The sequence below is a fragment of the Cydia strobilella genome, chromosome 1 (genome assembly GCF_947568885.1).
Source record: "Cydia strobilella chromosome 1, ilCydStro3.1, whole genome shotgun sequence".
In the NCBI taxonomy this organism is placed as follows: Eukaryota; Metazoa; Arthropoda; class Insecta; order Lepidoptera; family Tortricidae; genus Cydia; species Cydia strobilella.
In genome coordinates this window covers 9,225,655-9,252,272 of record NC_086041.1, presented here as the reverse complement: position 1 = coordinate 9,252,272, position 26,618 = coordinate 9,225,655, and the positions used below count along the sequence as shown (strand labels likewise).

The 26,618-nt window shown below is 36.9% G+C and overlaps 4 protein-coding genes across 4 annotated transcripts in view; 2 read left to right on the top strand and 2 right to left on the bottom strand.

Moving 5' to 3' along the window:
* LOC134740494 (HEAT repeat-containing protein 5B) overlaps positions 1-3,896 on the bottom strand; it is a 31,335-nt gene extending 27,439 nt beyond the window's left edge. The window contains exons 1-6 of the mRNA XM_063672997.1: positions 3,708-3,896; positions 2,889-3,033; positions 2,468-2,679; positions 1,881-2,028; positions 230-447; positions 4-101 (exon numbers count right to left, since the gene is read on the bottom strand). Of these exons, the coding sequence (XP_063529067.1) occupies positions 4-101; positions 230-447; positions 1,881-2,028; positions 2,468-2,679; positions 2,889-3,033; positions 3,708-3,760 (874 nt within the window). The 5' untranslated portion in view covers positions 3,761-3,896. The remainder of the gene's footprint in view (positions 1-3; positions 102-229; positions 448-1,880; positions 2,029-2,467; positions 2,680-2,888; positions 3,034-3,707) is intronic.
* A 249-nt stretch (positions 3,897-4,145) lies between these two features.
* Positions 4,146-5,873, top strand: LOC134740488 (CCR4-NOT transcription complex subunit 9). The gene is made up of 2 exons (XM_063672983.1): positions 4,146-5,222; positions 5,789-5,873. The coding sequence occupies exons 1-2, from the start codon at positions 4,333-4,335 to the stop codon at positions 5,802-5,804; spliced, it is 906 nt and encodes a 301-aa protein (XP_063529053.1). The 5' UTR covers positions 4,146-4,332; the 3' UTR covers positions 5,805-5,873.
* Positions 5,874-12,656: 6,783 nt separating this feature from the next.
* LOC134740468 (putative glutathione-specific gamma-glutamylcyclotransferase 2) lies at positions 12,657-15,162 on the top strand. The gene is made up of 3 exons (XM_063672919.1): positions 12,657-12,926; positions 13,812-14,040; positions 14,906-15,162. The coding sequence occupies exons 1-3, from the start codon at positions 12,783-12,785 to the stop codon at positions 15,085-15,087; spliced, it is 555 nt and encodes a 184-aa protein (XP_063528989.1). The 5' UTR covers positions 12,657-12,782; the 3' UTR covers positions 15,088-15,162.
* Positions 15,163-15,684: 522 nt separating this feature from the next.
* LOC134740459 (uncharacterized) lies at positions 15,685-17,655 on the bottom strand. The gene has a single exon (XM_063672906.1). It carries the CDS (start codon positions 17,317-17,319, stop codon positions 16,057-16,059), a length of 1,263 nt encoding a protein of 420 aa, XP_063528976.1. The 5' UTR covers positions 17,320-17,655; the 3' UTR covers positions 15,685-16,056.
* Between the last annotated feature and the right edge of the window lie 8,963 nt (positions 17,656-26,618).

Genomic DNA, 26,618 nt, shown 5'->3' with positions numbered 1-26,618 from the left:
TACCCGCTTGTGCACCCACTTTGAGCTTGCTGTTCAAATTAGACGTTTCGCCTGCTTGCGTCGCCGCTATTAGAGCGCCCAGTAGCTCTGATACCGCACATCTGAAAGTAAAAAGAAATGTTAATAAACAAAATTAATCACTAAGGCTTAGAACGCACCGCGATTAGTTTCTTACGGTTTCAGTCTAAATTAGCTGCACAGGAAGTTGGAAGAACAGGGTTTAAATTACCTCAACGTGTAGTCAGTCGGCTGCGCAGCCCTCAAGCAAGCCGCGGCTATGGCATCTAAGTCTGCTGCAGTCAGCTTCATGAGTGGCAGCATATGTCGTAGTGCATTTGCCGCCGCAGCGCGGACGGCGGGCGCGCGGTCTGACAGCAACGCTGCGCGCGCGGCTCGGGACACCTCGCGCAAGGCCCCGGGCGCGGCTAGGCCCATGCCGACACAAATCTGACAAACAATATACCGTTATCGCAATATGCTTTTCATTCGTATAATTCGTCTTTATAACGTGTGTAGGCCGCATTATGCTTTAGTAGAAGTAAAATCATCTATTAAGACTCTTATTGACTTCAGTACTAGTAGAGACCTGCCATACAACGGTGCTACGAGCCGAGCGTTGCCACCCTCGAATTTAAATATTATATAACACGCTTAAAATCCATACTTAATATTATTGTTAATTCTCGAAAAAGGGAGCCGAAAACGGAGACAAATTAAACACCGGCCGATCACATTGACAATTATATTCGACTACCTTCGGCGGGTGCGCAGCGCGTCGTCATCTCTTAGATTACCCACTAACAATTATAAATGCGAAAGTCTGTCTGTCTGTGTGTTCCCTCTTCACGCTTAAACCGCTGAATCGATTTAGATGAAATTTGGCATAGAGATAGGTTGAGTCCCTGAGAAGGACATAGTTTTTATCCCAAAAATCATCCCTTATGAAAGTAAAAAGCGGGGTGGAATTGAGATTATTAATGCAGTGCCTGCTAATTTGTGTGCATAATATGCTCAAATTGAATTATTGCTATGAGAATTTTTCCAGGTGCTACTTTAGCTGCTGTTACTAAGTCCACGCAGACGAAGTCGCGGGCAAAAGCTAGTATTTAATATTTCCCTGAAGTAAACATATAGTACTAGGCCATAATGCCCCGAATAAAATTTGTTGTTCTATGTTCTTCGTGTCGATTTGTGTACAAAGTATTGATGTATATGATTGTGGTGCAATACTGTGACAGACACAAATAAAACACACGTCATCCGCACGTTTAACGACAAAGGGACACGACTTATTATGGGTTTACCGACGCACGACCTGTCTTCAATCACTTCGTAATAAAAGCTGACGATACTTATGTATTTGTTGACACACAGTTAAATTTTGTGGGAAAGTGTTTTAGGAATGAAGTTGTAGGTATTTATTGTGGTGTTTAAATTTACTTATGTGTATATAATATGTATGTATTTGTTTGTTAATATAAATTTAACTGTGAATAGCAGTCATTTAAATAAATTAAATACAACAATTGACTAGAAATAAATTCAGTACTGACATGTACAGAGATAACAAAAAGTGAAGCAGACTTAGCCATGACACATTTACAGCGCGCGAGTTATCGTAATTAATTCTAATTGCAATGTACCGTTTAATGTTACAGACGGTGTACAGGAAAAACAACATTTACACTAGTTTGTCTTCCTGATAAAACTGGGTAGCTCAACGTAACTCACTTAATAATTGATACCTAATTTAATTTACAATTTTAAAAAGATAGTAATTTTATACTAATGAATATTTTAAAACATGCTGTAAAACAATATGAACAGATTACTTGTACACAAATCTCATACGAAATTATGCTACAGGTTGTCAGGTTTACCTTTTCCAATGTGTTCATTATTTCCAGTCTTGTCTGCGACTCGGCGCTCTTCAGTGACCTGACTAAGGTTGTCACTGTTTCCTCGTACGAACGCCCCATCATTCGGCCGAGCTTCTCATACATCCCACCTAAGCAGCATATTGCAGCTCTGAAATAAATGTTTTGATCACTTGAAGTTTCTACACATTTGTTCATACAAATAAACAAGTTAAAAATAATTATTTATAAAAACTAATATCTGTTCTTCAATTGAGCATTACTACACTGATTAATTGGTTGCATATCCATTAAAATTAATTACTTATGATTTTGATTGATTACTTATGATTTTGATTGATGTTGATGCTTGATTCGTGTGGTGGTGGAAAACTAGGGTTTTTCGTATGAATCTCAACCAGATATAAAAATCTCCTGAACAAAATAAGAAGTATTGAAGTTGAGAGATATAGGTATAGGTATATGTATTCCTTTTCTGTATAGCTCTCAACGTGAATTTCTCAATTCAGAGACTAATTGATATCCAGTTTTTTTTTTTACTCTCAATCATGCAACTAGGAAATAACATCATAAAATATTATGTTACTAACAGTCTTGTTGGCAAGTAAGAAGGTGAGTCATCTTTAACTTTAATGATATCATTGCATTTGTTGACAGTATCAAACAGTAAGAAGGTGTCTCCAACAGAGAAAAGTGTGGCCAGACAGCGAGCAAGCAGCCGTCGAGCCGGGGAACCCAGGTTTTCTCGGAGGAGATTCACTAGTTGTGCTACCAGCTTTTGTTGACAGCTCTTGATGTCAGACTGGAAAATGAAAGGATTAAACATTGTTACTTGGTTAAAGAGAAAAATAATAAATAAAACAAACAACATGACAATCTAAATCCAATTGTAATATGACACTGCTGCATCTAATTAGAATGAAAGAGCCACATTAACCAGCAGCAGACAAATGATGAATGCTAAGAAGAGAGAAAATGAGCCCAAAAAAAAAATTGTAGTAAGAAGTGTACCTTATGAGCTGCCACAAGGACTTTGTCAAGGAATCGAAGCCATTCAAAGATGAAATGTGGCTTCTTGTCATCAGGCAGCTGCTGCAGTGCCGTTTCATTCAGGGTAAGGGAGTGGGATACCTCCATGATTCTGCAAGATATAACACTCTTTTAATGACTATAATAAGGTACAATACAATATCAATTGATAAAGCATGTATCAACAACAAAATCCAACAATCCATAATACTAAACAACTTTTCCAACTTTTTACAATTTGTGTATCCCACACAAATTGTAAAGAAAAACAATCCCATTGTCCCATGTATGTATGTATCACAGTTTTCTATGCAATAACTGTTTGTTGTTTTCGATTTTGTAGTTGGTCCAACACCTTAGAACTAGCATACATCTTGAAACTACAAAACATGTTATGGCTGCGTTGCCAACCAAGCTGTTTTAACAAGAAACTTCTTGTCATAGTGGACATGTATATGTGTATGCTCTGATGATCTGTGTCTCATAATAGATTATTAATATAAAGCACATCTGTAACATTATATAGATGTCCTGCCTAGTTCCCAACCAGTTAATGTTAACATGACTGTTCAAGTAGGTACACTAAAGCGCTGTTTATTTTATACGTCCGAAATAGCTATGGCGTCAGCCTATTATTGGAGTCTGGGGGAATACGTAAACAATTATATGGATAGCTATAAAATAGATGTCCCTACCCTGGTCTCAAACTGACCTAAAAATGCCCACTTAAGTTTATTATTAAGAAAAAATATTACCTTATATTATAAGAAAAAATATTATTAAATTATTACCTAATTTAACGCGTACCAATACAGCTGACCGAGTTCTTTACACTTCTTACATTTACATAGCATAGTCTTTAAAACATTAGATCCATAGTGAAGGATTTTTTTTTAAATATAAATACAATAAATAAATGAATGTTTGTTAACGTAATTAACTACTGAAAATAAAAAATATCCTGTCCTAAAAGGATCAACGATATGCACGATTGATGCACACAAATCTGACAGAACGATGACAGCTGCGAGGCGAGTCAGGCGAGGTAGTGATGTGTAGTGATGCTATTTACGGTTTTTTGGATAGAATTACTTCACCGTAACTTGTAATTATTAGATATCTAATTTATTTCATAATAAGCAAAGGGCAAAAAAAACCGTTTAAATAAATAATTTTCTGTGGGTATCATTCTAAATCTATGTCATATCTATTTTTAATGATTCCGAGGTGATGCGAAAAAATAAAAATGTCTACCCTTTTACTTTGACGTTTGTCAAGACAAGCCTTAGTATTTTTGATAATTTGTGATATGAATTAGAAACTGTTTTGTTTTAGTGGACAATGAGTTTTGATCTATACTTAAGATTCTATTATAAGCCAGTGCCAAGTATATAGTATTTTAACAATCATCCATTGAGCTGCAGCAATGAATAACATGAGCGCCCAGCAAAGCCCGGCCAACATGCAAGCCGTGGTGGACCGCGAGAAGATCTACACTTGGATCCTGGAGCTGTGTAATCCAGAGACGAGGGAGAATGCTCTCCTGGAATTGAGTAAAAAGCGGGAAGTGGTGCCCGACTTGGCACCCATGCTATGGCACAGCTTTGGCACCATAGCCGCGCTGTTGCAAGAGATTACGAACATCTATGTGGCAATGATTCCTCCGACGCTTACCGCGCATCAAAGCAACCGTGTATGCAACGCTTTAGCCTTGATGCAGTGTGTAGCCTCTCATCCTGAGACGAGGTCTGCATTCCTTCAAGCCCATGTTCCATTATTCCTGTACCCCTTTCTCCACACGGTTTCCAAAACTAGACCCTTTGAATACTTGCGCTTAACGAGTCTTGGAGTAATTGGAGCATTGGTCAAGACAGATGAACAGGAAGTTATAACATTTCTGCTGACCACAGAAATAATTCCTCTGTGCTTGCGTATTATGGAAAATGGGTCTGAACTTTCTAAAACAGTTGCAACATTCATACTCCAAAAGATTTTGCTAGATGACAGTGGTTTGTGCTACATTTGTCAAACCTATGATAGGTTTTCACATGTAGCCATGATACTCGGGAAGATGGTGCTGTCTTTAGCAAAGGATCCTTCTGCGAGGTTATTGAAGCATGTGGTTCGCTGTTACCTCCGTCTGTCAGACAACCCGAGGGCCAGGGAGGCACTAAGACAATGTCTTCCGGATCAGCTGCGGGATGCTACATTCACAGCGTGCCTTCAGGAAGACAACTCTACGAAGCATTGGCTTGCACAGCTGATTAAGAATTTAGAAGCCCAGCCTCCTCCCGCTAGCCCGGCTCAACAGAACATGTGAGCTTCTCTTTTATGGAGCTCAAGTCCCACTGCAGTGTTCTCTCTGTAGTGCAAGGATTCCCAACCTCCTGGTGTTGAGCCTCCCTAGGTTAAAAACAGTATTTTCATGCCATTAGCCTCAATTTAACTTTTGCCGTGGTAAAACCTGTGGGTTTTCTTTACTGGCAAGACATTTCTTGCACTCTTTGTCTCACTACAATCCCCAGGAGAGGCATGAGGCATGCCCCACTGGTTGGGATCTCCTGCTGTAGTGTATTGTTTCTATGTGATGCTCAACTAATCTTACAGCCTCTGTTATAAGTTTATTTTAATGTAATTTTAATTTTAACACTAGAGTAGTTTACATGGAAATAATGTGTTACATTTACTGTAGTGGGTCTGAGCCTCTTTTAAACTAGAACCAAAATGCATTTCACAATAATTTTTACTGTTCAAATTATTGCTATATATGTATTTAAACCTTTGACTGACACCATTATTAATATGCCTACTCACTAACATTAATGTAGAATATGTGATTGAACATGAATTGGTTTTATATATTATGTATTTCTTTTTTTTAGGTACAAAACAAGATGAAAGCACTTATTTTGTATGCAGATGTAGTGGACTGGTATAAGAATAAAGATTTTCATAATGTGGCATGTATACACAATTGTTTATTTTTTATACCCTTCAAGTACCTTTAGTTTTTTGTACCTTTTACAAGTTATCTGCTTTGCCCGAAGGTTGACTGGTAGAGAATGCTAAGTCCGCCTTTTGTACATTTGTATTTTCTTTTGTGCAATAAAGATTAAATAAATAAATAAGGCGCTAGTCGCTATTTTTGGCCGTAAACTTACTTTCTAGAGTATTATATCTTCTTAACGGTTGAACAAAAAATTATGAAGAGAATATATATGAATCTACATTTTATGTACAACATTCCTAACGTTTGACATTTTCCCTGTGACTTATAGTTTCTCCATAAAAGGAACATTACGACAGGCCGTTTTGCGACTAACTTTGCTTATATCTCCTAAACGGTTTATTCGAATAAAGTTATTTTTAAACTAACATAAATGTTTTAACAGGCACTACAAATGCAACGTTTCATAATGTTAGAAAATAATATATTTTTTAAGAAATCTAATATTCAACATTTCGTGCGTATGTAAACTCGACGCTACCATTAGATTCCAAAATTTCCAAAAAAACTCAGAATAATGACTAAAGCAAAGAAGCCGGGCAAAAATAAAAGCTTGGTAAAAGATATCGTATTCACAACACGTTATTACTTTTTGTCTATGAGTGAGTGAGACAACAATCCGCAAGTTCTTTCGTTTTTTCCAGTATTGTCATAAGATAAACTGAGGGAAATGTCAAATGGTCCTATGTGGTTCTATAATATAATCCAGCCAAATAAAATATATGTTCATTATTTCACAGGTAGGTGACAACTGTAACAACTTGACATAGTCGTATTATTTTAGTTGAAATATTTCGGGATGTTTCAGCGGTCATCTTGGTTTATTTTAATTATATTTTTGCTATTCCTGAAAGATTGTTGGAAAACGTGCTGAGTTTTTTTTTATAATGGTTTGAAGTTCCCTTTGTGATAATGTCTTGTGTGATCGAGGGCTGTAAATCGCATACATGAAGAAAAGAAAATACGCACGAACCGATAACCTTTAATCGGTGAGTTTTGTTCAATTTTGAAGAAATTAATTTATAGGACCTGACCCTAAACATAGAAATCGATATGTTGTTTATGTAATTATTACTTGCATTCAAGTCTATATAGATTTTTGCATATATTTTCGAACTTTTCTGCTAAGTATGATAGGTTATATTTTTGGCATAGTGATGTAGCGACCTCAGATCAATAACCTATCGACATTTACAGCTTTCTTATAGTTTGGCCCAGGACTGTCTCATTTTAATTGATGAGTACAGTCAAGGGCATAAATATATATACATTCCCAAAGTCTCAAAAATATGTGTACGCTCAGACAATAAAATCGTGTTCACATATTTTTAAGCCATTTGTCTGGATCGATATTTTTGCCTTCGACTGTACCTATAGTTTTCTTTGTTCTTACTTACTGACAGATTGTGTTTGCCAGACTATAGTTTAATACTAAAAACCGGTCAAGTGCGGGTCGGACGCGCGCACCAAGGGGACCGTACTTCTTAGTATTTGTTGTTATAGCGGCAACAGAAATACATCATCTGTGTAAATTTCAACTGTCTAGCTATCACGGTTCATGAGATACAGCCTGGTGACAGACAGACGGACAGCGAAGTATTAGTAATAGGGTCCCGTTTTTACCCTTTGGGTACGGACCCCTAATAAAAAAGACGTTAATGATCATTGATGAATGTTCCTTTTATTAATATTGTTGGTCACAAAACTCAACTTTTTATTTCAGATTTCCAAAGGACGAGGAATAGGGGATATTACTGCAATGTTCTGCCACCAGAGTGCAGCACTAGCTTTTTTAGTGCACCGTAGAGTAACTTATTCATACTGTACCTTTAACAGGTTTTTGACAAGTTTTCAGGGGACCTACCGGAAAACTCGAATCCGAAATTTCGTTATCTAGCTGCCTCTTTATCGCTCGAATACGCAAGAGTGACAGAGATGTTAGATAACGAAAGTTCGATTTTCTTGTTTTGCGATAGACCCTCAGATCGTGATAGTGGCGCCACCTACGCCGAGTTTCGCGTAATATTCCCTATTATTAAATAAATAAAAAATATTACACGTATGTTTTTTTTTCATTTCCTATTTGGTACAGTCAGCTGCAGAGAAAAGGTACCCCACGTCCATACTAATTTACAGAACTTTGTATGCAGGGGGGTGCCTTTTCTCTGCAGCTGACTGTACGTGACTAGAAACTATACTTAGTCTTTTAACATTAGAAAAAACGGTAAACCATTTCCACGTGTCTTTTTATTGACAAGTTTTTTTATAAATATAGCAATATTTTACTTATGAAAGCAAAAGTATGTAAATGATCGTATATTATATTTGTTGTGACTTACTTTCAAAGTGTTTTTCGATAAAACGACACGTTAAGATCGCTCGCCTTCTTTCTAATGATAAAAAAACGAGAGGTATAGTTAGACGGTTCTGAGTGGTAGACTGCAAATGAGATAAAAGCTATATTAGGTACATGCATTAATCCTCATATCAGGCGGCTCTTTGATTCCAAGGATTGCATAATTTTTATACTTTTTAATGATTTTTAGAATATGAAAATTATAAAAAGTATAAAAGTTATGCAATCCTTGTATTCCACGCATTTCATTTCATTTCAACGAGCCGCCTGCTACAGATTTCTTGAAATTGCCGCGTTTTTTCAGGTTCAACTTTCATTAGCCAGACTATTATCAATTTGCCAATTTCGTGATTATTCTTTTACACGGCACATAAACTTATGCATAATCTATCGATATAAAAAATCGACACAGTTACATCCCTAGCAAATTATCAAACTTATGACACCGTACGTAAATGAGAAATAACAAGCATATATGCATCTCTTTTCGGCACATTATCTAATTCGTAAGGAAGTAAAGTACGGGTATACATATTTGCGAAGCATTTTTGCCCGACTTCTATGCTTTAGTCATTATTCTGAGCAAAAAAACCTACCAAAGATGGCCGAATGTCATAGTGTCACACGTCATTGTCATTGTGACGTTCCAGGTGTAACTAACCTATAGAAAGTAATAAAATAGTACATTTCGATACTAGTGCGGAAAGTATGTTATTACTTCACGAGTACCGAGATATCTTGCCACGAGCCGTAGGCGAGTGGCAAGACTCGGGACGAGTGAAGAATGACATATCCGCACGTGTATCGAACGACGTTTTTTAATACAGTTGCGAAAAAATAAGAAAAGCAACAAGTATTAAGGAATGGAATTCGAAACTTTTTCTTCTTCTTCTTTTTTTAAAATTATGGCTTCAGCCCTTTTTATATTATTAATTCTGTGACATCATCATTGACATTGACATTATGAAGAGGTGTTTTTCTAGCTTTTATTCAACTAGAATAGATTTTGTTATTATTATTGAACCCACTTCAATGAAAGTTTTTTTTTTCAAATGCATGTTCTATAAGACAGAAACAATTGTAAATATTAAAATATTGTACTATTATTACCTAAATATCGTTATTTACGATTATTTGTGTATCGTATATTTATAAAAACAATATCGAATGTTGCCTTTGGAAACTTAAAACATTCTTGCAGTAATACGCCTCTTCTTTGACAGGCGTTCCGTTCCATTCAGACAACTTATTAATAACGGTTTTTCAACATTAAAAAATAAACGTGTTAATAATACTTATAATGATGAAGAGGTAAGTAATAAAATATGAAATATGCATATTTTTCGTATTCTTACATTAACAGTAGGTTTTTATGTTGATTACGACGTTTAAAGGAAACTAATATAAACACTCATCAATAAGTAGTCATGAATTGGAACAAGTATAAATTTAAAAAAATTGGAAAAGTAAAAAGCAATAGTTCGCGAAAACCAACTTTCCGCACGCTAAACAGAAACGAAAAGTAGCACTTTTTGAGCAACTGTATTAAAAAAATTATTTTGCTATTAAATACTTAAATTTGATAAAAATCATTCTAGGTTTTATATGTCTTATATGCATTTATCGCCTATCACGTGTCGGGTTGTCACTATAATCAATCAGTAAAACACTACCCGCAAAAACCCATAGAATATTACCTACCTAACTAAGAACAGCTGTAAAAAAGGACGTGTGACTTCTAGGACGTTTCTTGAGTGGGGAAAGAGGAACATTCTCTTTCCTGTGAGAGGGACCTGGCACAGGTTCCATTTCACTTACGTAAACGCAAAACCCACGTACGAAACACGGACTTAACACAATAACTAAAAGAAACAACAAAAACTCAACAGTCCCTAGGTCGTTTAGTTCAGTGCCAGTGGTTATATTCTCTCTTTGCCTACCATGAAGGGCCCTCCACACTCGTGCGCGAATCGCGGCGCGAAGCCGCGAACGCGAATGTAGAGTATATCAATAAGAGTGCTACTTGAGGAAGGTTTTATAATTTGTTAACCCGTTCGAACTGTTTTAAGCCGGAGCGGGTCGCTAGTAAATAAAATAAAGTAATGTATAACCGAATACATTTAATTCTTAGAAATTACTTGAGAGTTAAAAAACATTATTATCATCGAAACTTTTGAAATGACGATGACATTATTATCTCTCTTTATAAAGAAACAGAATAAGGGTCGGTTCCACGTATGTAAGTTTCATAGTTCACTGCTGAGTGACGTTCATCAGTCCGCTTATTGTGGTTGGTGTAATAGGCCCTTAAAACTAACATTCAATTTGTATTATCGCAAGGCGGCTTTTAAATTACATACCTACTAACTTACTATTTGTTCATACAAATGTTGTCAGTGTTGGCGTTCAGCAAATTCATTAGCGCAAAACCAAAATCGCCAATTACACTTGCAAAATGGCGGGCATTTAAAAGTTTTTTAAACTTTCTATTGTTATACCAGAGCATATAAGCAAGCGATTTTAATAAGCGCTTAGATAAAGAAAAATCATATTTATTAACTGTGTAAAAGAGTCTGCAGGGGTGCAAAGCTAATATATAACTTTTATGATTAATAAATGAATACCCACCTTTTCCCAATTTGCCACCGCTTATCGAAAACAATCGAGCCAAACGATCAGTCGCCAATTTGATTAACTTGACAATTGATAACTGCTTATACCTACATTTTTGGGTTGGTAACAAAGGTAAGTAGCGAAGGTACATACTGTACATAGCGTCAATGTTTACTTATTAGATCAGTCATGTTGTACTGACAGTAGTCCTTGCTTCTCGACCCGGAAATGTATTGTCAGTACCGGGTACCAATTGTCAGCATGGTGAAATAGACGCCCGGCCAAACAATTTAATTGTGCACTCTCTGATCACGCATAGGTATCTTGAGGTCACAACATCTCACGATTCCATTGGCTGGTCCGCCTGACTGCGTTCGGTAGGTACCTACTGCTCAGACAGAGGGAGTAGATACCTAGATCGCCTAGGTACTCAGGTGGTAGATAAGTTTAAAAATCGGGGCCCATGATAGGATTTTGAGACACCGACCATCTTTTACAGGGTTTGCAGCTGTACCGCAGTAATTGATTATTACAAACAAAATCAGGTTTCGGGGTATGATTCTTTTGATGTACGTTTACCTGCATCCCCACATCATTGCGAGCGATACTACTAGTCTGTGTCTCAGTTGCTCGAGGGATGTAAAGCTTTATACTATCTGTTTTTTTAACACTGCCGTAATATTGTGTACCGTTATTGACTGTTTGGGCGACTATAGAACTAGCTTTATCCAAAGTAAATGATTTATTCTTCTGTACATTGGAATCGTTTTGAAAGTGTAGTCCGTGGCATTTATGACGGTTTGTATCCTCCCTTCGCTGAATGATGGTATTGGATTGGTTGTCGATCTTTGAAGGTGTAATGATACTTGTGTTAACTCCTGCATCTTCGAAATACTTTTGTAAAATTAACTCTTTTGAAGTCAACTTACTTGTAGTATCCCTGACCCTTTTCTTTGATTTCAGTGGGCCAAGATTGCTGATAAACGTCTCTTTCTCAATGACGACTGCTCTTGTGGGTCTATTGGGTTTTCTAACAGGCTTCTCACAGCTTTTGGGAACATCATAAAAGCACCGTGACGGGTGAAAGATATCATTCTGATTCCAGCTGCAATGTTCATCGCCTGTGTTAGACATATTTTGGTCATATCACTTTTAAAAGGGTGAATTATCATTAAGGTGTTTTTATTTTCTACCACAGTTCAGTGATGTCCATGACTGTAGTAATAAAATTTAATTTGAAATTAGGTTTGTGTTTATTTGATCCCCATTTTGATTTAGCGTCATTATTTGACAACAGCATGCTTAAAAAAAAACGCTAGTAGGTACGGTAGGTATTTTTAATATATGGAGTTGGAGGTTGGTTGGAGGTCAGCTTTTGGTCCGGCACAATGATGTGTATTTGATGTGTATTCACACGATGGCGGTAGCGCTTTTTTCAAGCGTTGTTGGATTTACAACTTTAGGCCATGGTCTTTAAATCGAGTTTAGCGTGCGGGCAGATTCAAGCGTCCCCCACACGCCCCGAACGCGAGTGTGGAGTCTAGTTCGTTAATCATTCGCGTAGTCTGGAGCGGGCTATAGATCTTTTACATTATTTCAACATCGAAAATAAATCATAGCGTATCATATCAAAATACGTGGATAAGAACTAATGAGCGTACCTTCCTTGCTCATTGTCACTGGAAGGCAGTATGGCTTAGAGCTTTAGCCTGTCCACATAAACAAAAAAAAAACATAGTCACTGGACTGTCAACTGTCATCAAGTTGTCAAAATCAATCAAAAGTCAATTTTGGATTTTGGGTTATAAAATAGTAATCATACTAATCTAGATAAACAAATTTAAATAAAAGTTTGATGGAACGATGAAACATAAAAGTTAGAAGAAAAAATTATTAGTATATGATTATGATGTGGGTGTTTGGCTACGGGTCCTTAATATGGAAGGTTGAATTTCCTTATGAAGTAAAACTTGTAGGTTATATTAAAGGATACCTAAGGAGATTTTACCAGCACAGTATCGATCATAGGGGCGTCCCGGGGAAGGTAAGTCTTCCGCATATATAGATGTTACATTACAAATATCTATTTTTATAACTATATTTATATTCCAATTATTTGGTATCTTGACATGCAGAATTTTTTATAGTTTTGGTCATTCACCACAACAAAATGTGACGAGAGTAGTGACATTATTCAGCAAATCAGCATCCCTTCAAATCTTTCAGAATTAAGAAGTCATTTTAAATTTAACCTATCGCCCACTTGAGGTATGGTTATGCATACTGATGTCATGATGTGCCATCGGAAAGTTTCCTAAATTGCGAAATATCTACATGAAAAAATTCGAAAACTTCACAATAAAAGTTTCCTTGGTTTCCTGTGAAACTTTCCTGAAATTTCCGAGAACTTATATTTAATATGAAATTTTTCGTTATTTGTATATATTTCTTGCACCTATTACTTCTTGTTATCTGTTTGGCCCAAGGGTTAACTGGTAGAGAATGCCTTCTGGCATTAAGTTCGCCTTTTGTACAATTTTTTACTGTTTAAATAAAATAAATAAATAAACTTTTCCAACTTTTTGTATACTTTCTGTAGTATGCACATTGGTGAAACTTAATGTAATGAGGTTACTGTAGTAATAAATTTCAATGTGGCTTAGACATGCTATAGAATCCTTAAGTATTTTATTGTAATAGAAATGACGACAGTGACATCATAACACTAAGTTTTATTATATCTTTTAGCTTTCTTTATGTTAAATCATGGATCATATATGATTGTGGAATGGAAACCAGTTAGTTTCTTTACTCTAAAAATTTTAGAAGGTACTGGTATCTTCTTCTTTTTTGTTTCACTCTTGACAGAGTGGTCATGGTCATTTTACCTAATACCTTTATAGTAATACCTAATTAAATACCATTGCAGCCGGGGAGAGTGGTAACTTTAATAGCCAATGATGAACCCAACAGTTCAGTATGGGGTGTGGCTTACAAAATTAAACCGGAAGATATAGATACAGTGACCAAGTATTTAGACTTCAGAGAAAAGAATGGCTATAGTAAGAAAACTGTCACATTCCATCCAAAAGATGAGACATCTGAACTTTTTGACTTAACATTGTACATTGCTACAGAGGATAATGAATCTTTTGCAGGTATGATCATAATAATTTACCATACTATTTTATTATTGTTTTTGAAAAACTTAAATGTTTACTATTTTTTACAACTTGGGAAAACAACTTTTTTTGGGTAGTCATGTAAAAAGGGGGTTTCACAATTAGCCTATTTTTAATGTTGTTTGTTACCTTATTAACCAATGTAGCTTTTTTTATTCAAAATAATGCGGATAATGCCAATGTTTGAATACTTAGTCATATTGCATCTCCTTCCTTATTATGGCAAATGAAAGTGAAAAACAATACATGTTTACATCGTCAGGTGACAACCAAATCTTACTAGTTACAAAAAAGTATTAAACAAAAATGAACCTTATTATGGTACTAATATGGTTCACTATGGCTATGAACTTGTGGTGGTAATAAGTGAGTTTTGGTTGTCGCCTGTCAACATATAATTTAGAATCATTAATTTAGACATTATGAACTTATTCTCCATAACAATGACGTTCAAATCAGGTGAAATTTCATTGGATCCATACAAAAAATGCCATTGAATTTGGATACTTGTTTATTTATTCCCAAATACTGTACTTAAATAAAGTAGGAAATAACATGTCTACACATAATTTGCCTATGTTTGTTAAAACATGCTACAAGAAGTTTGCTACTAAAGAGGTGTTGTTATCTTTTATGATATCAGCATAGTTGTGTACATGTGTCTAAATATGTGTTGATGCAATATTGCCTTAACAAACCGACTTCTATTTACCACGCCCACATTAATACCGCACCATAAACTCATTTAAAAATGTGCTGTATAATAAAGATCATAAGGTTAAATTTAGAGTAACAAAATTGTCACAAAAAATTACAATTATTGACAGATTTCTTTTTTAAGGTCCAGCACCCATAGAAGAAATAGCAAAACAAGTAGTTGTTAGTGAAGGGCCCAGTGGGCCTAATAAGGAGTATGTGTACAAGCTAGCGGCAGCCATGCGGCAATTAGCACCTGATGTCGATGATGACCACCTCTTCTCGCTAGAACAGGAGGTGAGAAAATTAGACACTCACTCAAAATGAAACATGTGATACTTAGAAAAATTGTATATTTTAATTATTTTATCAATGTACTAAATAAAATATATTTCTGTTAAATTCATGTATTATTTATTCCAAATTAAGTTTAAACACATTGGTTTACAAAATATCATAGCAGAAAATTTTAAGTAAAATCCAAAATCTGCGAAATATAATAATACAAAATAAATACAAATTGAACTAATTAACAGGAAGGACGTTGACATAGGTATTTGGCGAGTTCTATGTTCTTACTTATCGTTATTTTATACAGATATACAGTTATGCCCAATGACTTAAATAAGACTGGATGAGTAATTTTATAATTTACGAATATATGACACATACTTATAAACAATTTTAATGGATTGTATCACGCATAGGTATTGTGTAAAATATTCATCCCCACATGTCGAATCTTCCAGCAGTCGAGGTCATGGTCAGCGCAAAGTCAATATTATTACAAATACGATCAGGATATTCTTTTTTCATTTTATTGATTTTTAATCGCCACTTTTTTATATAAGTACATGGCCGGATTTTACCGTGCACACAGTATTTCATAATCGCAAAAACAATAGTTTTGTAAATTGTCAAAAAAGTTGGCTTAGTAACAAGAAAAAGGTAATCACCGACTTAACGTAACCGAGTTCAACGCTAGCGTGCCCAGCCTTAAAACCCCACACTTTATAACCATTACTAAGAATTTGGCAGATAGGGAGTGTCACATGGCACTTACTTTTTATCAACTATTGATAACCTAGCCATTGCATTAAGATAAAGAGCCGAGTAGAGGAAGTCTGAACTTAATTATAATAAAAATAATTTATCGAAAATACTACCGCTTCAATATGTATAAAATATTCTTATATGTAAACTTTGACGTAATTTTTTTATCACCAATCAACCTTGATACTCTTGATAGTCTTTGGCAGGTGTAGTAGGTGCAACGCAGCGACTATATTATTATTATTATTTATCATTACCAACTATAACTTTATCTTTTTTGTTACGCCCGAGTAGTTTATCCAGAAAACTTCTCTTCCGTTTCACCTTTTTCTGGTCTTTCTTGTGCTCTAAGTCCTCACCTTCCACATTCATCTTCTCTAGCAAATCGGGGATCGTTAAATCAACTATTTTGTCTAACGGTGGCCTTTTAGCCGATTCCTTGCTAATCTGTCGAGTGATTGCCGATAATTCTGGTACTTGATCGTTCTTCTCAGCTAGCTCTGTCAGAGATATTTTAGACTCTCTTTCTTTGTTATCATCTGCTTCTTGTATAAAAATCTCGGGCCCATTACGGGCATCCTTTGGTTCTACTTCTTTCTCTTCAATAACTAAACTTACTTCAGTTTCAGGCTTCTTGTCGAAAACATCTTCATCTTCTGGTTTGACTGTCTTATCATCTATTTGTTTCTTACTATCCGAGCTCTCTTGGCTCGCCATGCTGGGTGTGGTTAGTTTAGGAACTGAATCTACTATCCTGGGTTTGGTGGGAGGTATCTTCCAGTCGACCGGCTTGCGTTGTGGGGAATATCTTTTTACAAGTTCCTCGAACATCTTTTGATGGTCTAGTTTCTTCAAAGCATCAGTATCTGGCAAGCTAACGATTTTGGATCTAAACTCAGGATCTTGGTTCTCCTTTCCGCTATCGACTTCTGACGGACCTAAGTCCACGGTAACTTTGCGCACTGGAGGCGGAGTTGCGATACGCTCCGCAAATGGAAATTTGTACAAATTGGGACTCTCTATCTTGTAGTTTATAGAGCCGCTTCTTACCGGCATGGAGGCGCGGGTGCCGGCGCGCGTGAATGTGCCGTCGTTGTTGGGCTCGTGTAAGTTGGAAGTTAAGAAGTCTCGTCGTAACTTGGATAATCGCCGAGTTCGCTCAGTCATGCTCCGCCTGTAATCCACATCGCCATCTTGGTTCGACTCCGAAGTGAAATTGTCGGAATATTTACGTGTTCGGAATTCAAAAACTTCCGAGTTGTCCGTTCGCGATTCCCTCATGCTTGAATATCCAGGGCTGTTACGTTTGAAATTGGTGGTAGTTTTTCCGTGGTTGGACGTGACTATAGGCTCGACTTCGACGTAAGAGGGCGCCAGGTTGGTGGGCGACGGCAGCGGGAGAAACACGGTGTCGTGTTTGTCGAACACTTCGCGGCGCTGACTGAACTGATCCACACCGATGATTTCCCGCGACTTCAAACTTAATGTAGGCGATTTGGCCGACATTTCCGCTCGATTACAAACCGCAACACTTTTGTTATTGACACTATTTTCCTGTAAACGCACGGTTCTATTTTTATACGGCGCACATTATGACTTCACCGGTAACATCGCGGCCACAATAGCGTTTTAAAGTTAAATTGAACAATAAGGCTGGTTCTGTCGTCCGTTTAAGGCGAGGCGAGCGCGGTGTATGGCGAGCGATCAATAGAGTGTTCGCGATAAGATACTGGTGTGAAACGTAGGCACTTTGGTTGTTTCTTTATCTTTCGGCGGGCGAAGCAGTTGAGTAAATAGAAGCGCTGCGCGTACACAATCGTCTTCGTAATTAATCGCGGATGGAGTGAAAGCCGCGCGCGCGCCGGCGGCGGCGCGCCTCGTTATGTAACGATAATGAATATTAAAAGGCAAAATGCCCCAAATACGCTACACCTACTTAGCGGCTCATTGTTAATTACTATAACTAACTAACGCATTAACACTATCAACTGTCTCAAATGTTATACTTGTTAAATGCATTAAATAAAGTCGATACGTACCTTTTTAGGATACAAAATTGCAATAACAATGGCACCGAACAGCGTCTAATTAAATCTTCCTAATGAGGTCAACGGGGAAGGAAATAAATAATAAATGTACTTATGTCGGATTTAATTATGTTTATGGTTTATGTCAAGGTATCGCTTTAATAATATAGCTTCATTTGTTTACAGGAATGTGTATTGTTAGGTGCAGTCGAACCCAACATTGTTTAGAATTCTATTCATTAGATACTTTAATTAGATATACATATGTTTTGACATAATGGTTCGTACCTGGAAACCTACTAAGTACATAAATATCTACTTATATAAACTAGGGATGTTGAACGTATCTAATGGACAGATCATTACTTTTAATGACTGAATAAAAGTAATAAAATATGTTGTTGACATTTTGAAATTGGGTTGCCCAGGCGCCTATTTCACAAACATAGCTATTTAACAACGCTGTCTAAGCTCATATCTACAGGAGATCCAGTCCGAATAGACCTCCAATTGCCCTTTGTCGTGATGAATCTCGAGATCAAATTATAGTTTTGATGAGTACGTTTTGCGTATAAAGTATAAGTGAATAGATAGACAGAGCTTTTCCTTCAGAATTCCAATGAATCTTATTTCATAATCGTCACTCGGCGCAATTTTGTTTTTAGTTGGCAAATATGTACTTGAAAACCGAGGGTCAGGTTGGAAACAAGATCGTTCATCTCAATACGAAGTTGGTATTTGTACAATCGAGTTATATTGCTTATCATAAAAAAGAATTTGGTCAAAGAATTGGATTAGTAAAAAAAGGATTAAATATTTTTATTACAATAATGACATGTATTCCTAGGTTCCTTTAATTTCAATTATTCTCACGAGGCAGTGTAGGTTTGCCCGTTCACTTACTAGGTATCCTAAATCAAAGTCAGACAAAGCGACGTGAAACCTTACCATTCGTTCAAAACGTTTGAAACAAATTTAAAACTTGTATAACCAAAAAGAGACTTGCGTTTAGCGCCAAAATGTGAAGGCTAATATTACCATACGAATGGACAGACAATGATCTCATTCTATTTACATACTTTTTTGGATTGGACAACTCATTGCATTATGAAAATCTATGGTCTCCCGTAAGCGTTTCAAATACGATTGATTGTCTTCTTACAGATTTGAATGGAATTCTTCTGTTCGTATATTTTTGGTGTGAGATCGACACATGTGAAAGATTTATATGAGCGTGCGCATTTCCGGTTATATTTAGATCTTCCCATTAAGGATTAGGTAATGTATTTAAAAGGAGCCGTAAAACTATCTAATTAAAGCTCTAATTTGCTTAACAACGACTAAATCAGTCTTGTAGGAAGGTACGGCTGGAATACGAAAATGTTAAGAATCTACTTTAGAACTTTGTCATATTAAACTTCATACAGATCATAGGTTACCTCGCTGACTAATTATTTAATAATAATAGAGCACAGCGTGGAGCTTTTACTTAATTACGTGCACAATCAGCTGGGCTCACTTTTGTGCATTTAGATCGCGGTAACTTTATAAGGTAGCTCGGTAGGTACAGTCAAGGGCATAAATATATATATACCATAGAGTAACTTATACTAGAGCGGTACTGTCATAGTAAATTTTGTAACCCCAGTAAATTCACTGCCATCTGTCGACACACTTTAAAACTAAAAATGAAGATTTATAAAAATACGATAAAATGTATTTAAATATGGATAAATGATTTTTTTTATTTGCATTAATTATTTTTATGATTTTGACCCATGTTCTTTCACTGATATGCGTTAAAATTGTTAAATAACAAACGAAACCGTCAACGCCATCTATACGACACTAGGCCAAAGCTAGTAGCGCCCTCTGAACGAGAATCAAATTTTCTTGATTTTCGAGGCACGTTTTTTCCTTAGACTGTATCCATCTATTACGGAGTTATATCTATCTTTGTATATACATTCCCAGTTTCAAAAATATGTGAGCTCTCTTACACATTAGACAATAAAGTCGTGTTCACATATTGTTGAGCCATTTGTCTGGATCGATATTTTTGCCTTCGAATGTAATTGAAATTTGGTTATAAGAAAATAATATGAACAGGATCGATAAGGCACCCAAAAAGGTCAAGTGCTAAGTAGTTAGTCGAGTTTGGTATTTATTAGTGTCCAACCGAAACATGTTTTTTGCCGAAACCGAAATCGAAGGTTCGGCTTTGGCTCTAGTTTCGGCCGAAACCGAAACTTTTGTAACCCTGTTAAAATCGTTGAAAAAATGTCATAAAACCGATTTTATACACATATTAAGACTGCGTCGACCGTCCAGTAGCGCCCTCATAAGAGGCATTGTGTTTTCTAATAAACCAATTAATATCTGTATACATAAATCAGTATATTAATATTGTTGTCCTACTTGTTCCCCAACTTTTGGTCTTTGTCACATAGTTTAGTTTGATAGTACGAAGTACCAATTAGTAAGTTTCGGCCCGGCCCGGCCGAAAGGTTCGGCCGTTTTTTGCCTGAAACCGAAACTACGGCCGAAACATGATTTTTTGGCCGAAACCGAATCTTTGGTCGGAGACTAGTATTTATCAAAATATGGTTTTTAGAAAATTAAGTACTTATTCGGTAGGTAGGTAAGAGAGGCAGGTAGGTATAGTTCAATTCGCTACGAAGGAAAACTATTGAATAGTAAAATTAAAGCTTAAGTAGACAAGGAAAATTAACACGCTTCGCTAACTTTGCCTTTAGAAAATCCCAGTCGGTGTTAAATAGCTTACTTCAAAAGGCTGTTGTTGTAGAGCAAGTGCTAACGAGTAGGTATATATTAGTACTTCATCCACTGCATTTATTATGCCATTTATACCTTAAGTCATAGACTGGGCCTATTATACCTGCGTAGAGTCGGACCAAAGCTAACTTTGCATGGCATTTGCAATGACACTGTTGCACTGTTTCAGACCTCTGTGTACCTTACCTAACATCGTAGTTCACTAGAATAACTAATACAAGAGCTTGATTTTATTTATAGTTACCGTTATGGTATTAACCACAGTTCGGAGGTAAAATCGCAAAGAAAATTGTATATCACCAGAGACTAGTAACTTCAAGACTGGCAACGTGTTTTATATATATACCTATCTGACACCCTTACACTAAAACAACAGTTCCTTTGGCCAATCATCCTGCTTTTTGCTTTTTACCAACTATGTACAGTCGCCATCGGATATATCGGAGCGGCCGAGGAGCTCACAAATATCTGAACACATCTCTATTGTCAAGGTGTTAAGATATTTTTGAGCACCTTGGCCGTTCCTATATATCTGATGGTGACTGTACATACTAAAGCCTACACACATACACAGGATATATAGTGTCGCCTGGCGTGCCACATTAGGGCTGACGCTACTAAAATGACGATACGTCAGCGGTGATTGCAGTGAAGCAGATCGCGTAGTATGGAGACTGACAGCCTTGTGTACAACTGTAACTGTACATACTTTCGCTTATAATAATGTTTTGGTCTAGTAGGTCAATACTCGACGTGACCCAACGAAATCAGCCTTCGCGCTAGGATCGGCGGCGGCCTATACATATATTATTATATCCGGTCATTGTGTTCATGATATGATGATGATATCGCAGCCGATTTCCGATTGAAACCTAATCACAACTCTAAAGGCTAGTTCAGAGTTGGGTTATTACAGGAAGAATACTTTACAGAACAAAGAGAATCATAACGCGACCTATATCGTTATGGCCTACCGCTTTGGACTTAATAGAGACGATATTGTGAACCGTGCCTATAAGAACCTGGGGTTCGTGTTTCGCGTCTGTGGTGAATTTGAGGATGTCGGGTGCATCAAAGTAGTATACTATGCCTATGTCCGAAGCGTCCTTGAATACGCTAGCTGCGTCTGGTCTCCCCAGTATATAATTCATAAAGAAAAAATAGAAAAAATTCAGCGCTCCTTCTTGCGCCACCTAGGCTTCCGTATTAGGCAATGGGATACCGACTACGAGTCCAGATGTATTCGTCACCGCTTTTTGAGTCTCCAGAATAGAAGAGTATTAATAGACATCACTGCACTATATGATATACTCTCAGGTCGCATTGACAGTCCTTCTTTGCTGTCGGAGATCTATTCCATTCCATCTATTAGAACTCGTAATTCCGAGCGCTGCCTGTTTAGTCTACCCAGAGTTCATACCAACTATGCTCAAAATTCGCCCATATATCGTATTCTAAAACTTTATAATAAACAATTTAGTAGTATCGACTTGTTCGACTGCGCAAAACCAACTTTAATAAAAGCTTTTATAAAAAAAAGATAAACCGACTTCAAAAAGGATGAAATAAAATATTATCCTTTTTAGGGTTCCGTGTTTAAGTATATGCGTTACCAACTGATATGTTTGAAGTCGGTGCCAAGCCAAATTTTAAACCATATATTCATAGGGATTTTGGTGCAATTCGCTAAAGATGCGGCTATATAAGTATGTACGTTGGATTACCTAATGCAGCGTACTACGTAGGCGAACAACACGCGAATGCGAAGCGGCGCGGCATGGCGCCTTAATTAATCCTTTGATACCTATATAGAAGTGTCCTACGTGGGCGATCTCGTTGCGAACGCGAACGAATTGGGCCGGCCGCGCCGTGCCGCGTCGCTTCGCTTCGTGTTCGCGAGTGTTCGCCTATGTAAGGCGCAGCGTTACACGACGACAATAAACGAACTTCCTGTACACCTCAGAACAGAACACACGGTTGAACCTTCTTGGCGTTCGTACCATACTTGTCGGCACGTTAGTGTAAATCTAATACGTTTTGTCGTCGTATTTTTTTAAAAAGCATTTCTTACTAATTCTTAAACAGTCATAGCACGCAAGTGTGGGATTGGGACTGAGTTATTTTCTGTCGCTTATCCAGAGGACTACATTTCAAAATATAAAACAATTCAAGGAACCTTCATGCAAAATTTCAGCTAAAGCGGTTCAGTTGTTTAGCCATGAAAAGGTATCAAAGAGGCAGACATAATTGTTTTCACGTGTATAACATTTGTACAGTTGTAATGGGATTTATAGACATAAAACTGATTATTTTTGACTGGTATTGTTACTACTTGGAGTACTTGGCTTGGCACCGACTTCAAACATATCAGTTGGTAACGCATATACTTAAACACGGAACCCTAAAAAGGATAATATTTTATTTCATCCTTTTTGAAGTCGGTTTATCTTTTTTTTATAAAAGCTTTTATTTTTCCATTTTTAGTTTTAAGACATTGTTAAGAGCGTGACGCATGAATGAAAAACATAATCATGTTTATCTGTAAATTCGTAAACTTTATTAAATAATCAGAATTTTCCTCGAGTCCGTCTGGGAAATCATTCCTGTCAGTAAATCCATTCTCCGCCCCGCCACTGACCCAATCCCTCAAACCCCCCGATCACTCAACCTCACAGCACATCAACCCCTGATCACTGAACCCCTCGACCCCAAACCACCAACCCTTCAACCGCCATTCCCCGACCCCTAACCCCAGACCCCTTAACTCCTAACCCTAACCCCCAATCCCTTAACTCCCAACCCCTCAGTCTCCGACCCATCAACTCACCTCCCCTCAACCCCCAACCTCAAACCCCCCAAACACTAATACCCTCTACCTTCACCTCTCAGTCTCTTTGGTTGTTTCCAACACTACCTACATCAAAAATCATAATACACATACGAGGTAAGTTATCAGTAGCCTTACCACGAGTTTGACATTGATATATTCGCTATCGTGTGCGTAACTTACTGTTTATGCATCTCGCTCGTACTGGCGTATTAGTGTACAAAGTTACGAAGAATATTTAGTGCCAAACTCGTGGTTAGGCTACAGTTGCACTACATCAAATTGGTGGTATTGGTGAGGAAATGCTTGAGTTACTTTAGAAAACACCGAAATTACCATACACGTGCCTTTAAAAATTGAGGAGTTCCCTCAATTCCTCACGGATTCCATCATCAGATCAAAACCAAAAATATTACGAAAACACCTTGGAGAGGTAACTTCTTTCAAACAGAAAAAGAATAACTCAAATCGGATCATGGGTGCCGGAGTAATCGCTGAAATCATTATCATCAAAACAATCATCATCATCAGCTCCACTTCATCAAATTGGTGGTTTTCTAGAAAAAATTATCAAGTTGCTTAAGAAAACGACCAAATTACCATACATGTGCCTTTAAAAATTGAGGAGTACCCTCAATTCCTCATGGATCCCATCATCAGAACAGCACCAGATTAATGTGGAACCACCTTGGTGGTAGTTCCTTTCAAACAAAAAAAGAATTGTTCAAGTCGGACCACGGGTCTCGGAGTAATCGCTGAACATCCTACATTAAAAAAAATCATCATCACTATCTTCAAAACAATCATCATCATCAGGTCCACTTCATCAAATTGGTCGTTTTCGAGAGAAAATGCTCAAGTTGCTTATGAAAACACCCAAATCACCATACATGTGCCTTTAAAAATTGAGGAGTTCCCTCAATTCCTCAGGGATCCCATCATCAGATCAGAACTAGATTAATATGGGACCAACTTGGAAGTAGCTCCTTTCGAACAAAAAAAGAATTACTCAAATCGGACCACGGATCTCGGAATGATCGGTGAACATACATAAAAAAAAATAGCCACAACCGAATACAGAACCTCCTCCTTCTATGAAATTGAAGTCGGTTAAAAAAACGAGTTCAGTCACTGCTACTGAAATCTAAAAATAACGACAATTGACGAAATCTAACTAGGTAAATAATTACACACCTTAATCTTTCCGTCTTCCATTACACACTCAGTCACAGTCACACACACACACGAACACACACACATAATCACTCAAAACACACACGTACACATGTTATGCAAGCCATATCTAGTTTGTATAGAATGCTTTTTTACTCCCTTCTTTTTTTTTGTGTTTCCACTTAGTTATTGCATGTTAACTGTACTTTTGTGGACATCTGTTATTGGCTATGTTTTCTGCTCACTATGATTTGTATTAATTTTTGTATTGCTGTTGATGCCCCAAATAAATAAAATAAAAAATAAATAGAGCTAATGATTTTACGTACATCCTCGGTTTATTTAAGTATTTAACACGAAAAAAGCATATACCTACAATTCTAATAATTTTTTTAAAATTTATCAATGTTACCGATCGGGGTAATGTTACTGGTAGCATTACCGGGAATATTCCCACTCTTGAGTAACTTACTGGGTGGTAACGGCCCATCACTATTTTTGATGTATGGCGTGTCCGCCCTGTGGTTTTGGTTTCGCCATGTCCGTCTGTCCGTCCGTCCGCGGCTTTGCTCCGTGATCGTTAGTGCTAGAAAGCTGAAATTTGGCATGGATATATAAATCTGTTACGCCGACAAAGTCGTAAAATAAAAACTAGAAAAAATATTTATTAAGTATGGCTCCCCTATACTACACGAAAAGTAGGGATTAATTTCTTTTTAAGTTTAAACCTTTAGTATGTGCAAGTCTTCGGACTACGTTAGTAATTTAGTCGAGTGGCGAGTATTTGAGACTTTGTATGCCTAAAGGGTCCTTATGCTCCATATTTTACCCTTTAGACATGCAAAGTCACAAATACTCGCCACTCAACTACATTACTAACGTAGTCCGAACTAGCCTTAATGTCGAAGACGTAGAAGTGTTTTTAGACATACTTTATCGAAACTTCTTTCCGATTCCTATTAAACTATACATTGGAATAACTACTTAAGTGCGTGTACATAAGGTTCAACACAGATTTTGGAATAGTATGCTCATAGGAAATCGATTAATAAGTGTTCGATTATAGAATGAAAAAAAAAAAATAGTATAGTGTTATTGTATTTGTCGTCACCATTCACCATGTCATCACGCTGAATTAACCCTTAAATGCATAATGATGTATATATGCATCGTATATTTGATGGTCCGTAGCTCAATATGCAGCTATCCAAAATCACATTTATTACTTTTATACAGCATGACACATCTATTTCAATTTATTAAAAAGTTATACAAAAAATCATGCATTTAAGGGTTAAATGTATCGGTTTATAATTAATAACGTGCCTACAATTGATAGGTATTATTAAAATATAAATATTTCACTGTATGATATAGGTACTCGATGTACAAGTGGAACTGGTATTACTATTTTATTGAGCCATATCCATATTAAATGAGTCATACCCGGCGGTTTGACGACCGGTCTGGCCTTAGTGGCTGGTTACATACTCATACCCTGCCTGTGAAGCCGATGGTCCTGGGTTCGAATCTCGGTAAGGGCATTTATTTGTGTGACGAGCACAGATATTTGTTCCTGAGTAATGAGTGTTTTATATGTATATGTATTAAGTATTTATATATATCGTTCACTGAGTACCTATAACACAAGCCTCCTTGGGCTTACCGTGGGACTTAGTCAATCTGTGTAAGAATGTCCTATAATATTTATTTATACCCACATTAAACAATGGGATTCATCTCATTCTACTAAGAAGCTCAACGTATGACCGTATGTGTGATGGGGTGGTCCAGCACGGGACACTTTCTATGACTCATAAATTATGAGTTAAAATAGTTATGTCTAGTATAGACATGGGGCCAACGTAGGCTAAGGGACGCAGCCATGCGGTGGAACGAGTTAGCAATATCGCTTGCTCCCTCTAACGCATAGCTATGACCCATAGATTGACGTACCCTAGCCCAATATGTGTACTAGGCAG

Coding starts and splice junctions, on each gene's coding strand:
- LOC134740488 (XM_063672983.1), top strand. CDS start 4,333: ATGAATAACATGAGCGCCCAGCAAAGCCCGGCCAACATGCAAGCCGTG.
- LOC134740459 (XM_063672906.1), bottom strand. CDS start 17,319: ATGTCGGCCAAATCGCCTACATTAAGTTTGAAGTCGCGGGAAATCATC.
- LOC134740468 (XM_063672919.1), top strand. CDS start 12,783: ATGATTATGATGTGGGTGTTTGGCTACGGGTCCTTAATATGGAAGGTT. Junction 12,927..13,811: donor ATAGGGGCGTCCCGGGGAAG/GTAAGTCTTCCG, acceptor ATACCATTGCAG/CCGGGGAGAGTGGTAACTTT. Junction 14,041..14,905: donor GGATAATGAATCTTTTGCAG/GTATGATCATAA, acceptor TTCTTTTTTAAG/GTCCAGCACCCATAGAAGAA.